Below are 16491 nucleotides of genomic sequence, written 5' to 3' on the forward strand. Positions count from 1 at the left end.
TACAAAAATATTTATAGCAGCTCTTTTTGTGGTGGTTAAGAAATGGAAATTGAGGGAATGACCATCAATTGAGGAATGGGTGAATAAATTATGGTATATAAATGTAATGGAATATTACTGTGCTATAAGAAACAACAAACAGCAGGACTTCAGGAAAACCTGGAAAGACTTACAAGAACTGATGCTGAATGAAATGAGCTGAACCAGGAGAACATTATACACAGTAACAGCCACAGTGCGCAAGGACTGTTTCTGATAGACTTAGCCCTTCACAGCAATGAAAGGACCTAAAACATTTCCAAAGGACTCTTGATGCAAAATTCCATCCACATCCACAGAAACAACTATAGAATCAGAACACAGAATGAAGTAAGATTATTTTCTCTTTTGTTATGTTTTGGTTTTTCTCATAGTTTCTCCCCTTCTTTTTAATTCTTCTATGCAACATGACTAATGTGAAAATGTATTTAATAAGATTGCATGCCATCTTTGGGAGAGAGGAGGAAAGGAGAGGGAGAAAATTAAAAACATATGGAAAGGATTGTTGAAAACTGAAAACAAATTAATTTAAAAAAAGAATCAACTATCTAGCAAAACTGAGTAGGTATTTTAACTCAGGAGTGGAAATGGATATTTAACAAAATAAGAGCACTCTGGATGAAAAGTCCAAAGCTGAACAATTAATTAGATTTTCAAACACAAGACTCAAAAGTAGCATAAAAAGGTAAACAGGAAAGACAAAACAAAGGATTTGATAAGGTTAAAATGTTACATTCCTACACAGGAAGATGATACTTAAATCTCTTAAGAACTTTATCAAGTCCTAGAGACAGCTCAAAGGTATATAAAATTATGTATGCTTTGACCTAGCAACAGCCACTACTAGGTCTGTATGCCAAAGAGTTTTTCAAAAAAGGAGAAAGGCCTAATTGTACAAAATATTCATAGCAGCTCTTTTTGTGTTGGCAAAAAAGTGGAAATTGAGGGGATGCCCATCAACTGGGTAATGGCTGAACAAGGTGTGGTATATGATAGTGACGAAATACAACTGTCCTATAAGAAATGAGAAGCAGGATGGTTTCAGAAAAACCTAGAAAGACTTATGTGAACTGATACAAAGTGAAATGAGTAGAACCAAAGTAACACTGTATATAGTAACAGCAATATTAATACGATGATCAATTATGAATGACTCAGCTATTCTCAGCAATATAATGATCCAAAGGACTCATGATGAAGAATGCTATCCATCTCTTGAGAAAGAACTGAATGCATTTGAATGCCCATCAAAGTACACTATTTTTCACTTTATTTTTCTTGTCAGTTTTTTTCTGGGGGGAGGTGGTCTATATTTTCTTTTACAACATTATTAATATGAAACATGCTTTTCATGACTGCACATGTATAACATATCAAATTGCTTACTGTCCAGAGAAAGGGAAGGGAAAAAAGGGAAGGAGACTATTTGGAACTCAAAATTTAAAAAAAATGTTAAAATTATTTTTACAAGCAATTAGGAAAAATAAAACATTATTTAAAATTGAGAATACAAAAGTATATAAAATATTTGTGTTCTATAAAGAGATTATGAAAGATACTTAAAAAGAACTGAACATCACAGTCAAGAGAATGCTTTATTAAATTTTACAAAAGTAAAATATTAATAACAACGGGAAATAAACTTGTTGGACATCTTAAAAGAAAATACTGTGTTTTGGTTACACAATACAGAAGACACCTCTTACAGCTAGTCTTAGACCACAGATGAGTATCTCTTTTTTTACTGAGGGCCATTGGATTCAAAGAAAAAAACAAGCAGGAGCCACATTAACTCCATTCAGCAATTCTGTTTCAATATGTTTTAATTTATCGTTATACTTAGTAACTTAGGATTCTTCAACATATGCAACAAGTAAAAAAATTTTCAGTTTTATGTTATGATCTAAGGGAGAATGACGCTAGGGGAAACAAAAAAACAAGGGAGAAAACAATGATGACAAAGAAAAAGAAAGTGACATAGTGAGAAGATGAAGAGAAAGGCAGAGAGATAGATATACATATCTAGCAGAAAACAAGAGAAATATAAAAACAAAAACAAAAACAGAAACCTCCCTCAACAAAGAATCATGTAGGAAAAACAAAAGGCACAATAAAGGGGAACGCAAAGATTTCTGAGATAACATCCCCAACTTTTGGTATTTTGGGATGTTGCAGGTAGCATTTTTAAGGCAAGTCTGTAGCTATAGACAAATGAGGACATCACTTCTTATTTGGTAAGGATTACTACAAAAAGAACAAATTAAGTCAAAGATCAGAGACTTCTCATTCTTCTTCAATATAGCTGTTATTACTAGATAACCACTCCAAAAAATTACAGTACTGAGTTTAGCTAACTGAAATCATAGTTACAATGAATTTAAATACAATTAAAGTTTTATTTTTAATAATAAGAATCATAAAAATTACAAAGATAAAATCAATAACAAAGACAAACAAAATGATAAAGTGTCTCTGGTCAAGTAGGTCATGCAAAAGTAGAAACTGTAGAAACTTGTAGAAACATCAAAATATACAATGGAGAAATATTAACATGCAGAAACAAAAAATGTAGAAACATCAAAAAAAATCTCTCTTAGCAAGTAGGGTATCCATTCTAAAGATGATACATCCAAATACCATTAAGCCAACAAAATATCATAGCTTGTAAATGAACTCTTACCACAGCGGATTAAGACTAAGTTAGAATGAGAAATAAACTAAGAAATAAAGGAGCAGCTACTGTTCTACAAGGACAAAGCAAAAATACAAGATGTCTTACCGTAGTGCAGAGTAGACCCCCAAAGACAGAAATGAGTAATCAGGGTCATAGTACAAATATACAGATGACACACAGTATGGAAGGACATCTATGACACCCACAGCAATTATTTTCCCATCCAGCCAATACTGTTGATGAAAAGATCCATAACCACAGTCAGGTCCATTAGGAGGAGTCTCTGCCTAAGGAAAAGCAGAGCATCATATGAATACAATTGGAAAGTTTTGTCTTTATATTAACATTATGAAAAGACAGAATGATTACACAATAATTGGTCCACCACAGTTCTTTATTTTACTCAGGATAATGTGATTTCCAGTTTTTGCCCCTGACCTATGATACTTATTCCATTTATATTTTATGTTCCAGGCTCTTTACTTTTTTTTCCCACCTCTATCAAGGACTATTGTCATAATTCCCTATATGGATACAATATTTAACTCACATTTTTTAAAATTAAGTTCAGAACTTTATTTTATATGTTTATTTTTTCAAATACTAAGTTAAAGTTTTTTTTAAATTATGAATAGAGAATATTACATTTTAAATTATAATTCTAATAAATATTAAATTATAGTTCTTTGGTTCCATGTGAAGGTCAATTAGGGCAGAGGAGAAAGAGAAACTAAGATAGAAAAAATTATACAAAGGGGAGAAAGGGTAGGAAGAAGCAGAAGAAAATAACACAAATAAAGGGAGGCTGGGGAGCCAATAAGCTATGGGTCATATCAATAGATGCAGGAAAAGCTTTTAGCCCTGGGCAAGCCATTTAACCAAAGTAACTGTTGAAGCCTTCCTTAAAATAAGTAAGTTATCTATATAAGCACTATCTGCAATAGAAATAAATTAAAAGCCTTCCCAATAACATTAAGGGTGAAGCATAACTATCTGTTATCAGCACTATTATTCAATATTGTATTAGAAATGCTAGCTTTAGCAATAGCACAAGAAAAAGACATTGAAGGAATATGAATAAGGAATGAAGAAAGAAAATGATCACTCTTTGCAAATGATATGATGGTATACTTAGAGAACCCTAGAGAATCAACTAAAAAACTGAAACAATAACTTTAGCAAAGTTACAAGACATAAAATAAGCTCACATAAATTATTAGCATTTCTATATATTACCAACAAAACCTAGGAGGAAGAGATAAAAAGAGAAATTCTATTTAAAATAGCTGCAGACAACATAAAATACTTCAATGTTTACCAGCCAAGAAAAACCCAGGGACTCTAAAAATACAATTACAAAACATTTTTCACATAAACGAAAGAAAAAAGGAGAAGGGAAGAGAGTGAGGGAAAAATAAGTTACAAGGTCAGAATCAGAAAAATAATAACTAATAACTGTTAACATTACTTTAATGATGATATACTCTTTAAAGTGCTTTTTATTATTATCTACTGAACTTTTATGTGTTGATAAACTTTTCTTAGTAACTAACCTCTGTTAGTAGATCTTCACTTGATACTAGAACCTGTGGAAGCTCTACCTAGAAAAGTATCATCCATTCCAAAGGCTTCAGTTTTAGCAACCAAAATAACACTGACTCAAGGCTAGAGGTTTTCTAATTTTGCCCAATGGGCATCAGAAACAACATTCACCCTTTAAACTGGAGTTTATAGCAGAGTTTAAATCTGAAGGACCAACAAAAAAAAAATAAAAAATAAAAAAAAATCTGAAGGACCGCATTCAAAAACAAAAAGGAAAATACTTTTTTGTTACCAATTGATTTTTGAAAAGCAAAAGATGTAGCCCCTTTAACATTTACTCTGTAACCTTAAATTATACTGTGGTAGAAACTGCCCTGCTCCGATTTTCTGCTCACATGCACACGCACACACATATCTCTCCTTGTGGGTTCAATCCTGTACACATTGTGAAGCCAATTCTATTTGATTCTGAGGGGTAGAAGAAAAAGACAAGTACAAGAAACATATAGGAAGAGTCCCTTTGCTGCTGCCACCCTGAAAGCATCTGGCTATGTATAATCCATTTTAATAGCTGGTGACTCAGTTATTTCTCTGATCCCTGCACATCTATTCTGGATTCCTGAAACCTGCTTTAAAGACTTCTCTCTTCAAGATTCAGTCCCCTTTTGTAGTAAGTGCCGTTTCCGAGAGGTAGCTAGGTAGTACAGTGGTAGAGTACTGAGTCTGGAATCAGAAGACTTGAAGTCAATTCCTGACTCAGACATTTATCAACTATTTGACCCTGGGCAAGTCATTTTCTTAGTTTCCTTAACTGTAAAATGTGGATAATAATAGCAAATATTATCTCTCCTTCCTGGCTTCCCCAACAGCTAAAATTCTACCTTCAAAAGGAAGCCTTTCCTAATCCTTCTTAATTTTAATGCCTTTCCTCTCTTGATTACTTACAATTTGTCCTCTGTATAGTTTGTACATAGTTGTTTGCATGTTGTCTATTCCAACAGACTGTAAGATCTTGAGAGCAATGGATGACTCTTACCTTTTTACGTATTGCAGCACCTAGCACAGGGCCTGGCATATACTTAATAAATATTTTAATGAATGACTACTTCCTATAGTTGAAGATCAAATGAAATCATATTTGCCCTGTCCCTGGCATAAAGCAGGAGCTTAATAAATGCTTGTTTCCTTCTTTGCTTTCTTTCTCAAATCATCTTGTATTTATTTGCTCACCTGTTAATATGTTGTATTCTGAGTAAAATACATACTCCATGAAGGCATGATTAGTTTCTCCTTTTCATTCATGTTATTAGTATCTCTAGTGCCCACACTATAATGTCTCAGATGAAGAAGGTGCTTCATAAATGCTTAACTGAAGCCAATTTCAAATCAGAGGCCTGACCTTTTGTCTGCTGGGACATGAGGTACTTTATTATTTCTTGCTATAATTGGCCAGCCTTCTCTCCATGTAGTCTAACTCCCGGGCCAGTCCAATTTTGTCATCACTAAAATCCCAGAATGTGATAAAATTACTTTCCCTTCCCTATCCCTACCACCCCCCAATTAGAGACTGTTGGAATATCAGCAAGAGAATAGCAATTGAGGAGTTGTATGTGCATAAAATCTAATTAGAAAAGATTCAGCAATATTGTAGGATGAATCTCTCAGAAAACAGCCATCTGCTTCCAAATGAACAAAATGGAAGCTGTAGAAAGGTAAACTGAAGTTTGATATGCAAGAAAATCTTCCTGACATTTATAATACCTAAAAGTGAAATTAATTGCTTCAAGACGTACTGCGTTCATCATTGGAGGTTGTAAGCAGAGGCTGCATGGCTATTTATCAAATATTTTATAATAGGGTACCCCTGTTTTAGCCAAATATGTGTTAGCCTATGTGAGGTTATACTAATTCAGAGAAAGAAATGATCACTGTAGGCTGAGATAGTTATCAATAGCATCATGAAGGACATGGAAGCAAAAAATGAAGGAAAAACTTTTAAAGGCTATAAAAAGCATAAGTTTTAAAACAGGAACATAACTAAGCATATGCTGGAAAGAATTAAGGACATTAGACTGACTGGAACACGGGGTTCTTGTTCTTATGTTCCTATTTTCTTGACAGAGAAAAACTGGAACCCTCTCTAGGATTCTAACACAAAGTATACACTATGCTTAACTAATAGGGAAGTCTTCTTTCAACTAGTCTCTAAGCTGATTATATCATATTTCTTTTTGTAAAAGTTATTTTTCATAAATTCAATCATTTATCACTGAATACTGTGCAAAAGTGTTTACAATAATTAAGTTAATAAAATTAACTAAGTGTAATCTCCCTTGTGGAATTAATTTTTTTTTATTATAGTCCATTTTATAAAAGCTACTGACTTTACTAATTATCTAATGACTGGGTCCAGTACAAACTTACACTAAGTAATCTTAATTGGACCGTCACTGTGGCAAGGCAATTCATTTATAATTCCCTAAATTATCTACTATCCCATCACAATGGCTTCTCCAAATCTTGCCTTCTTCGAATTACCCATAACATCCCTTCATCCCAATCTTTTAGGTAAGAACACTGACTCATTTTTCACTGGAAAAAAAAAATGAGGTTATTTGCTAAAAACTTCCTCCTTTACCCTCCTCCTCCTCTCACATCACACTCAGATACCTTCCCCTACTAACTGCTCCTTCACTCCTGTCTCACATGAACATGGACTTTATCTTTGCCAAGACTAACACCCCTATATGCACAAATCCCATTTCATTCCATTTTCTCCAGCAGACAGCTCCCTCTATTATCCCCACTCTTTTCCTATTCTTCAATCTGTCTACTGTCTACTCTGATGCAGCCCATGTCTCCTCTATCCTCAAAAAAATCATCATGATCCTTCATCCATTTCTGCTACCTATCATCCTATATCTCTCCTCACTTTTATGATAAACTCCTTGAGAAGGCCATCTACAATAGGAGTCTTCATTTCTTTCCTCTTTCTGTTCCTTACTCCTACAGCTTGGAACTCTCTACAGTTTGGCTTCTGACCTTAACTAAATCAGTCCTAATTTCTCTCCTTACTCCTAGACTCATAATTCCAACTTCCTATTAGATATCTCAAACTGCATATCCCACAGATATCTTAAACTCAACATTTCCAAAGCTGAATTCATCATCTGTCTCCCCTCAAACCCTTCCTAACACTTCCCTATTAGGGGCACTACCATCCTCCTCGTCACCAAGGCTCAAAAACTCAGGTTCATCCTTGACTTTTCACTGCCCCCGCTCCCCATATCTAATCTTTTGACAAGTACTACTGATTTTACCTTTGTAATATCTCCAGTATACTCCGTACTCTGACATAATGCATAAGTTGAAATATGTGATACCCCACTATGCAGGCTGTTATTAATTAACACCTGAACTATTTAATAGCTTTTTGGCTTATCTCTCCACACTCCAATTCACCCTCCACTCAAGCTGTGAACTGATCTTCCAAAAGCCCAGGTCTGATAGTCTGACCACATCACCTCCCCTATTCAGTAAACTCCAATGGCTCCCTATCACCCCTGAGATCAAATATGAAATGCTCTATTAAAGGACTTCATAATCTGGCCTCTTTCAACTTGTACAGTATTATTATACCTTACTCTGTAATTCAATAACACTGACCAATTTATTCCTCAAACAAAACACTCCATCTCCCAAATCCAGATATTTTTACTGGTTATATCCTCATGCATGGAATTCTCTCCCTCCTAATCTCTACCTTCCAGCTCCCCGGCTTCCTTCAAGTACCAGCTAAAATCCCACCTTTTACAAGAAGTTTTTCCCAATATTCCTTTAATGTGAGTGACTTCTCTCAGTTGAATATCTCAAATTTATCCAGTACACAGCTTGTTCTATACAATTGTTTGTATGTTGTCTTCCCCCATTAAACTGTGAGTTGTTTGAAAGTATGGATTGTCTTTTGACTTTTTTTTTCCTATTCCCCAGGGTTTAGCACAGGGCTTGGCATAGAGCAGCCATGTAATAAATGCTTCTTGACTAACTGATCCCCATATCCTGGAGATGTACTGTATCCAGTAAGGCATTATAAGGCTTAGCCTCAACATTATTTAGTTACTGTCAAATATTTTATTCATTTTTTTCAGGTTAAAAGAACAAATATAATAGACTCATAGGGATCAGGGCAAACTAGAACAGAGAATGGAAATAATCTCTACTAAAATAACATACATATGCAACTGATACATTCCAGAAGGCATGAATATGTGTCATCCCTGAAGATATACCATAAAAGCTGTCATTAAATTCAGGTTTGTTAAATCAAAGTCCATCCATTGACCTGAAGTAGAATTCTTCCTTAAGTGTAATTTCTTATAATCCAAAGAAGACCTATATGAATTGCCCCACAATCAAGTCACAACAACTCAAAGGCTAATTTACATAACATCTACAATAAAGCAAATAGCACTGAAAGACTTCAGAACTCTGATGAATACAGTGAGCAACTATGACCTCAGATCGGGAAGGATGATTGCCGCTTCTAGGAAGTGTGGTGAATTAGAGGCACTGAATGAGACATTTATTTTCAGATATGGCTAAATGTACATTTGTTTTACTTAACTATGCTTATTTCTTTGGGGAGGAGGGGAAGGAAAGGGGAAAGAATCACTGGTGCCAATGATTTTTTTTAAAAAACAGTATCATGAAACATTTTTAAATGTTATTTTACTTATTAGCAATATTTCAAATTAGTCTACAATAAAAAAGCAAGAAAATTTGAAAGTATGATATGAGGACACAGGGAGATAACAGTACAATGAAGAATCATAAAACTTGTGTAAATTACAAATAGATTATAGATTCCTTGGAATAAATCTAAAACTATTCAGTCACCTCTTAAAGGCCCAGAATAGTAACAATTTCTTACCAACCCATATATTGCAATACATTACTCACACACCTGTTGATTACAAATGTTATCAGGGAATAAATTGAAATTACCTCAAAATAGACATTGTACATAATGAGCTACCAAAGTTGTACTTAACCAATATCTGCTGGATCCACCTATCAAGCTAGACATATGATAGTAATACCAATAACATTTTAAGACTTACAGAACTTAATCTACTTGGAAAAAAAATCAAGGTTGCATATTTTAAGCATCATTTTACTTTTCTTCTATTTAACTCCTTTTATAGGCTCATAACTAATCTTTTCATAAAAAATAAAATCAACAATTTTCTACATGCCAAACACTACTAAGCACCAGGGATACTGACAAAAGTACAAGAGTCCTTGATCGCAAGGAATTTACATTCTAACCAAAGAGTCAACATGAACATATATTAATATATACAGAATACATACAAAATTAATACAAGGTTGTTTTGGGAAGGGAAGCACAAGAAGCTAAAGGGATACAGAAAGGATTTATTAGAAGGTGGTTCTTCAGTAGAGTTTTGAAGAAAACCAAGGATGCCAAGAGTCAGAGGTAAAGAAAAAATGCATTCCAAGCATGGGGGACAGGCAATGAAAAGACAGATAGTGTACACTGTTATATGTTTAAAAAAAAATAGAAAATAGACCAAGATGGCTGGCCTACTAACAGATTACATGAAAGGGAGTAACTTGTAAGAAAACTGGAAAGCTAGAAATGGGCAAGGCAGTTAAGAGCATTAAATTACAAACAGGGGAGATTACTGTTGATCCTAGAGCCAAGAGGGAACCAATGCAGTTAACGAGGACTAGGATGATACGGTCAAAACTGCACTTTAGGAAAATAAGTGACAGTTATGTTAAGGATAGATTAGAGTGAGCAAATACTTGAGACAGGGAAACCAAAATGGAGATTATTATAACATCTGAGTGAGAGGTGATGAGGGCCTACTTTGTGAGTAGAGAGAAGGGGAGAGATGAGAGAGATGGTTTGGAGGTGGAAATGACAAGACCTGGCAACTCAGGATGTATGTGGTATGGCAGAATAAGGATTCCAAACTGACAAGGAGGTTACGCTGAAAACAATCTGGGCGATCAGAAAGACAATGGAGAGCTCAACAGAGAAGTTCAGAAGTCGATTAGAGGGGAAATGAACGTAATAAGATCTGCAATGAATATTGCAGGCCCTGCTCACCCCCAAAATGAAAAAGAAGTCAAAATCTTCTTACTCACAGGTCACTGTCCAGGAGCTACAGTCAAGGGCTGCCTGCTGCCAACAACAAGGTGACCTGAGGGACAGTGAGTGGATGTGATAGGGATGGGAAAACCTGGCTTCCAAGTCTCTTTCTCAACTCCTGCCCTCATACTAAGGGACTTCAACACACATACTGATTCTCCCTTAAATACCCTAAAACATTCAGTTACTCAATGTACTCACCACCTCCCATGAGCTTACTCCTTCATCCAACATCAGCCACAAACAAAAATGGTCACATCCTTGATTTTGCCATCATCCACAAACACATCACCTACCTCTATGTTCAAAAATTCTGTAATTCTCCTTTCCAAACATATTCTTTTGACTTTTCACCTTTCCCTCTGCCTTCCCTTACATAACTTTACTCTTTGTCCATTACTATGGACATCCGTAACTGTGACCTCCAAACCCTTGAACCTTGAATTCTCTCCCAGGCCATCTCTCCTGCACTAGTAACTCTATCCTCTTATTATCTGGACTCCTTGGTAAACCAATACACTATCCTCCTCTTCTAAATTCCTAGTCCCCTTATCATATCACAAATTATACCCACCCAAGCTTTAACCTTATATCACTGCCACCATCATCACCTTCACTCCTACACATAAGCTGCTGAACAAAGATGGAGAAAATTAAGTAGCTGTTCCGACTGGGTCCACTAAAATTTAAGTTACATAACTTCAACTGGGCCCTCACTCTTTCCCACGTTCTGCTCTGGCTTTTCCAAGCCTTTTCATCCTTCCTCAAAACTCCCATAGCTCCCCCTCCCCAAACTCTCTCAGCTGAAAACTGCATTTCATATTTTATGGAAAAAATTGCGGCAGTTACTGGAAGCGAACTCCCTCTTCCTCATATCTTATCACTTAGGAGGCTCCTGTTGCTCTCTCCTGTCACCTCTGTCTCATATGATGAAGTGACCTTATTCTTTACCAAGGCTAACCCTTCCGCCTGTTCAATTAATTCCATTACATCCCATCTCCTCCAACAGACTGCCCCCCTATCACCTTATCGCTCACATATTTTTAATTTCTCTTTCTCTATTGGCTCATTCTCTAAGGCCTAAAAAATATGGAGCTCACCTATCCTGAAAAAGCCCTCAACTGATCCTCCTATCCTTCCTATCACCCTATTTCTCTTCTGTCCTCGGTGCCTAAACTCCTTGAAAATGCTATCAACAGATGCCTTCACTTTCCCCTCACTCTCTTCTTAACCCTTTATAGTCTGTCCTCAGACCTCATCAATCCACTGAAACTGTTCTCTCCAAAATTACTAATGATCACTTAGTTACCAAATCCAACGGCCTCTTCTAAATTCTCATTCTCCTTGACTTCTCTGCAGCCTTTAAAACTGTTGATCCCTCTCCTAGTTTTCCTCTTGCCTGACTCCTCCTTTCTTGTCTCCATCTCTTTTGTTGGATCCTCCTTCAAATCATGCTCTCTAACCCTAAGTGTTCCTCAAGGTTTTGTCCTGGACCCCTTTCTCTCATCCCTCTATAAATAGTCCCCCTATACTACTTCATTTGGTAATCTCATCAACTCCCTTGGATTTAATTATCATCTCTATGCTGATGATTCCCAAATCTACCTATCCTGCCCCAATCTTGCTGAATGCCTCCAATCCTCACAACTCCAACTGCCTTTCAGAAATCAGAAAACAGATATCCAGTAGATATCTTAAATGCATTATGTCCATTAACAGTACTCATTATCTTTCTCCCTGAATACCACTCTCTCCATCAGTGTACACAGCAACACAATCCTCCCAGTCTCTCAGATTCACAACCTAGGATTCATAGAAGACTCCCCATTATCTCTCACCACCACACCCCTCCTCCCCCACAGCCAATCGGTTCTCAAGCCCCACTGATTTCACCTTTGCAACATTTCTCAAATACATTCCCTTCTCTCCTCTGACACTGCTACCACTCTGGTGCCTGCCCTCATCACCTTGTACCTGTATTATTTTATCTGCCTGCTGGTGGGTCAGCCTGTGTCAAGTCTTGGAATTCAAAGCCTCATAATCTAGCTGAGTCCTATCCTTCCAATCTTCTTACACCTTACTCCCCGACCATGTACTCCTAATTACAGTGAAAATGGCCTCCTGGCTGATCCAGAAACAAGACCCTCCATCTTTCAGCTCTGGGCATTTTCTCTGGCTGTGTTCTATACCTGGAATGCTCTCCTTCCTTTGCGCTGATTACTGACCTCCCTGCCGTCCTTTAAGTCCTAACTAAAATCTCATCTTGTATAGGAAGCTTTCCCCAACCCATTTTAATTCCAGTGCCTTTCCTCTATTAAGTCTTTCCTATTTATCCTGTATATAGCTTGTTTTGTATATATTTGCTTGCATTTTGTGTCCTCCATTAGATTTTAGGATCCTTGAGGGCAAAGGCTGTCTTTTGCCGTGGTTTGTGGGTTTTTGGGGTTTTTTTTGTATCCCCAGTGCTTAGCATGGTGCTTGGCACATAGAAGGCACATAATAAGTAAGTAAATAAAAGAATGAACAAATGATTGGATGAATGAAGGGGCAGCAAGGTGGCACTGTGGAGTGATGGGCTTAGAGTCACAAAGACTCTTTTTCCTTTTTCATGTGAGATTTATCCCATCCTACCTTTCCCATTCTTCTAATACATTCCTCTTTCTCACCCTTTAATTTTATTTTTTAGATATCCATTCATATTCAACTCATTCTGTGTCCTTTGTGTACGTGTGTACATACGTATAGATATATACAGGTATAGATATATATTCCCTCCAACTACCCTGATACTGAAAAAGGTCTCATGAGTTACAAATATCATCTTTCACATGTAGGAATGTAAATAGTTCGACTTTAATAAGTCCTTTGTAATTTAACTTTCCTGTTTACCTTTTCATGCTTCTTCAGATTCTTGTATTTGAAAGTCAAATTTTTCTATTCAGCACTGGTCTTTTCATCAAGGATTCTTGAACAGTTCTCTATATTTCACTGAATGACCATTTTTTCCCCTGAAGTATTATACTCAGTTTTGCTGGGTAGGTGATTCCTGGTTTTAATCCTATCTCCTTTGACCTCTGGAATATCATATTCCAAACCCCTCTATTTCTTAGTATAGAAGCCGCCAAATCTCGTGTTATCTTGACTATGTTTCCACAATACTTGAATTGTTTCTTTCTGGCTGCCTGCAATATTTTCTCCTTGGCCTGGGAGCTCTGGAATTTGGCTACAATATTCTTAGGAATTTTCTTTTTGGGATCTCTTTCAGGAGGTGAGTGGTGGATTCTTTCAATTTCTATTTTACCCTCTGATTTTAAAATATCAGGGCAGTTTTCCTTGATGATTTCTTGAAAGATGATGTCTAGGCTCTTTTTTTGATCATGGCTTTCAGGCAGTCCAATAATTTTAAAATGATCTCTCCTCAATGTTTTCCAGGTCAGTTGTTTTTCCAGTGAGATATTTCACATTGTCTGCTGTTTTTGCCATTCTTTTAGTTTTGTTTTATTGTTTCTTGACTTCTCATACAGTCATCACCTTCCATTTGCTCCACTCTAATTTTGAAGGAATTATTTTCTTCAGTGAGCTTTTGGACCTCATTTTCTATTTGGCCAATTCTGCTTTTTAGGGCATTCTTCTTCTCATTGGCTTTTTGGATCTCTTTTGCCATCTGGGTTAGTCTATTTTTTAAGGTGTTATTTTCTTCGGCATTTCTGGGGTCTCCTTTAGCAAACTGTAGACTCGTTTTTCATGATTTTCTTGCATCACTCATTTTTCTTCCCAATTGTTCTTCTACTTCTCTTATTTGATTTTCAAAAGCCCTTTTGAGCTCTTCCATGGTCTGAGACCAATTTTTATTTTTCTTGGAGACTTTGGATACAGGAACTTTGACTTCGTTGTCTTCTTCTGCTTAAATGTTTTGATCTTCCTTGTCATCAAAGTAAGTTTCTATAGTCTGATTTTTTTTCCTTGCTATTTGCTCATTTTCCCAGCCAATTACTTGATTCTTTAGCTCTTTGTTAAGGTAGGACTCTGCTTCCAGTGTGGACAGTGTTCTATCCCAAGCTTCAGGAGTTTTGTGCAGCTGTTTTCAGAGATAATGATAGGGAACTGTAAATTTTCAGTTCTTCCAAGGTTGTATATGGTCAAAGGACAGGTGTTTACTCCTCCTTCTGGTCTATGCTCTGGTCCATGAATGTCGATCACAAGCACTCTTTTCTGCCCTGGAACTGTGAGGAAGATTCCCTCTCCACCACCACCACAAGCTCTGCCATGCCAGAACTCCTCCTCGCCCCAAGACTGCTACCCAGATCAAAGCATGGGCAAAACAAAAGAATCCTGCCTCAGCACCAGGAAAGAGATCCCTGAAATCTCCTTCTAATCAGCTGCTTGATCTGCCCACTGTCTGTGGGCTGAGAGCTCTGGAAGCAGCTGCCACCTCAATCATTGCAGCCGCCCTAAGGCTGGAACTATATCACACTCCTCTCTCACCCAGATCCGACAGACCTTTCCTATGGACTTTCTAAGTCATCTTTGGCATTTGTGGGTTGAGAAGTTTGGAAACTACTATAGCTGCCAGTGATTCAGTCCCCTGGGGCCTGTTTCAGGTTTGCTAGGGCCCTGTCTATGCCAGTATGGCAGATACTGGACTATTCTCTTCTCTCAGACTGGTGCAACAGACCTTTCCTATCCACCTTCCAGGTTGTCTTGAACTGGAAATTGGTTTCACTCTGTCTTTTTGTGGGTTCTGCTGCTCTAGAATTTGTTCAGTCATTTTTTACAGTTAGTGTAAGAGGTGTGTGGGAGAGCTCAGGGAAGTCCCTGCTTTTACTCCACCATCTTGGCTCCATCCCTCCTCTGAACTTTTCTTAGCAAAGATACTGGAGTAGTTTGTCATTTCCTTCTCCAGCTTATTTTACAGATGAGAAAGCTGAGGAAAACATGGTTAAGTGACTTGCCCACATAACTAGTAAATATCTGAGGCTGGATCTGAACTCAGGAAAAGAAATCTTTCTGATGCCAGGGCTGGCACACTATCCACTGAGCTACCTATCTGCCCACTTCTAGATTAGACTACTGTAACTTCTTCCCAGTTGGTCTGAATGGCTCCAGTTTCTCCACACCAATCCCTCCTATTGCTGGAGTAATTTTTGTAAATCATAGATATATGCCTGCTCCTTTCTTGTTCCAAAGCCTTCATCAATCAAACAAACATTTATTAAACACCTACTATATGTGCAGTAATAAGGATACAAAGACAAAATGGCTTTTCAATTCCTATAGAATAAAGTCTAAATTCCTTAGCAAAGTCTTCAAAGATGTCTATAATCTGATCCCAATAATCTTACGTATCATCACTTTTTTCTATATAAGATGACACCCTGAACATGAATATATTTAATATTTCTCAAATATGACTTACATTGTTTTTCTTAGCTACTGCTTATTTTTCACCCTATCTAGAATACTCTTCCACCACTATCTTCCTATACCAACTTAAATCCTGTCTATCTTTTAATGGTCTACTCTAATTCAACTCCTTAAAAATGTGCTTGATTCCTCCCAAATGAAATTTCTGCCACTAAACCCTCATAGCATTTTGCTTGTAACTCTCCCAAAAGATATATTCCACCCTATACTATATTTATATGTGTACATATCTTTCTTTCCCTACTGACTATAAACACCTTGAGAGCATAGATCACATCTTAAATATGTTTAAGATTTCAAGTTCACATTAATTAGGTCAAACTGTACTCACACAGTAAATTGATTATCAAGGCTATTGATCTAACCAAGGCCATCTTATTCATATCACTCTTTAATTCATTATCTTCGGCTTTCTGAATTTCCTTTTAGCTTTTTAATCTACTGTTTGTCTCAGAACCTGAGCCAATAGGTCAGCTTCAGTTTTTCTTTCCTCATCATCACTCATCAACTCTTAACAATTAAGTCCAGTCAATCAGATGGATTTTTTAATGCATCTAAAGAAATCTGTAAAAGGTTAGCTCAAACTAAGGGATATCCAGGAAAGCCTATGCAATGGAGGACAACAAGAGCGTGA

At 36.6% G+C, this 16491-nt stretch overlaps 1 protein-coding gene across 15 annotated transcripts in view; it reads right to left on the reverse strand.

Moving 5' to 3' along the window:
* The window catches only part of ATE1 (arginyltransferase 1), a 202829-nt gene that overhangs the window by 113509 nt on the left and 72829 nt on the right, over window positions 1-16491 (reverse strand). For all 15 annotated transcript variants that reach the window (XR_011970556.1, XM_072624567.1, XM_072624546.1 and 12 more), the window contains one exon: window positions 2819-3000. Coding sequence is in view for 14 of the 15 variants with exons in the window: in XM_072624567.1 (XP_072480668.1) it covers window positions 2819-3000 (182 nt within the window). In the remaining variant the exon portion in view is untranslated. The remainder of the gene's footprint in view (window positions 1-2818; window positions 3001-16491) is intronic.

The sequence above is a fragment of the Notamacropus eugenii genome, chromosome 1 (genome assembly GCF_028372415.1).
Source record: "Notamacropus eugenii isolate mMacEug1 chromosome 1, mMacEug1.pri_v2, whole genome shotgun sequence".
Taxonomy (NCBI): domain Eukaryota; kingdom Metazoa; phylum Chordata; class Mammalia; order Diprotodontia; family Macropodidae; genus Notamacropus; species Notamacropus eugenii.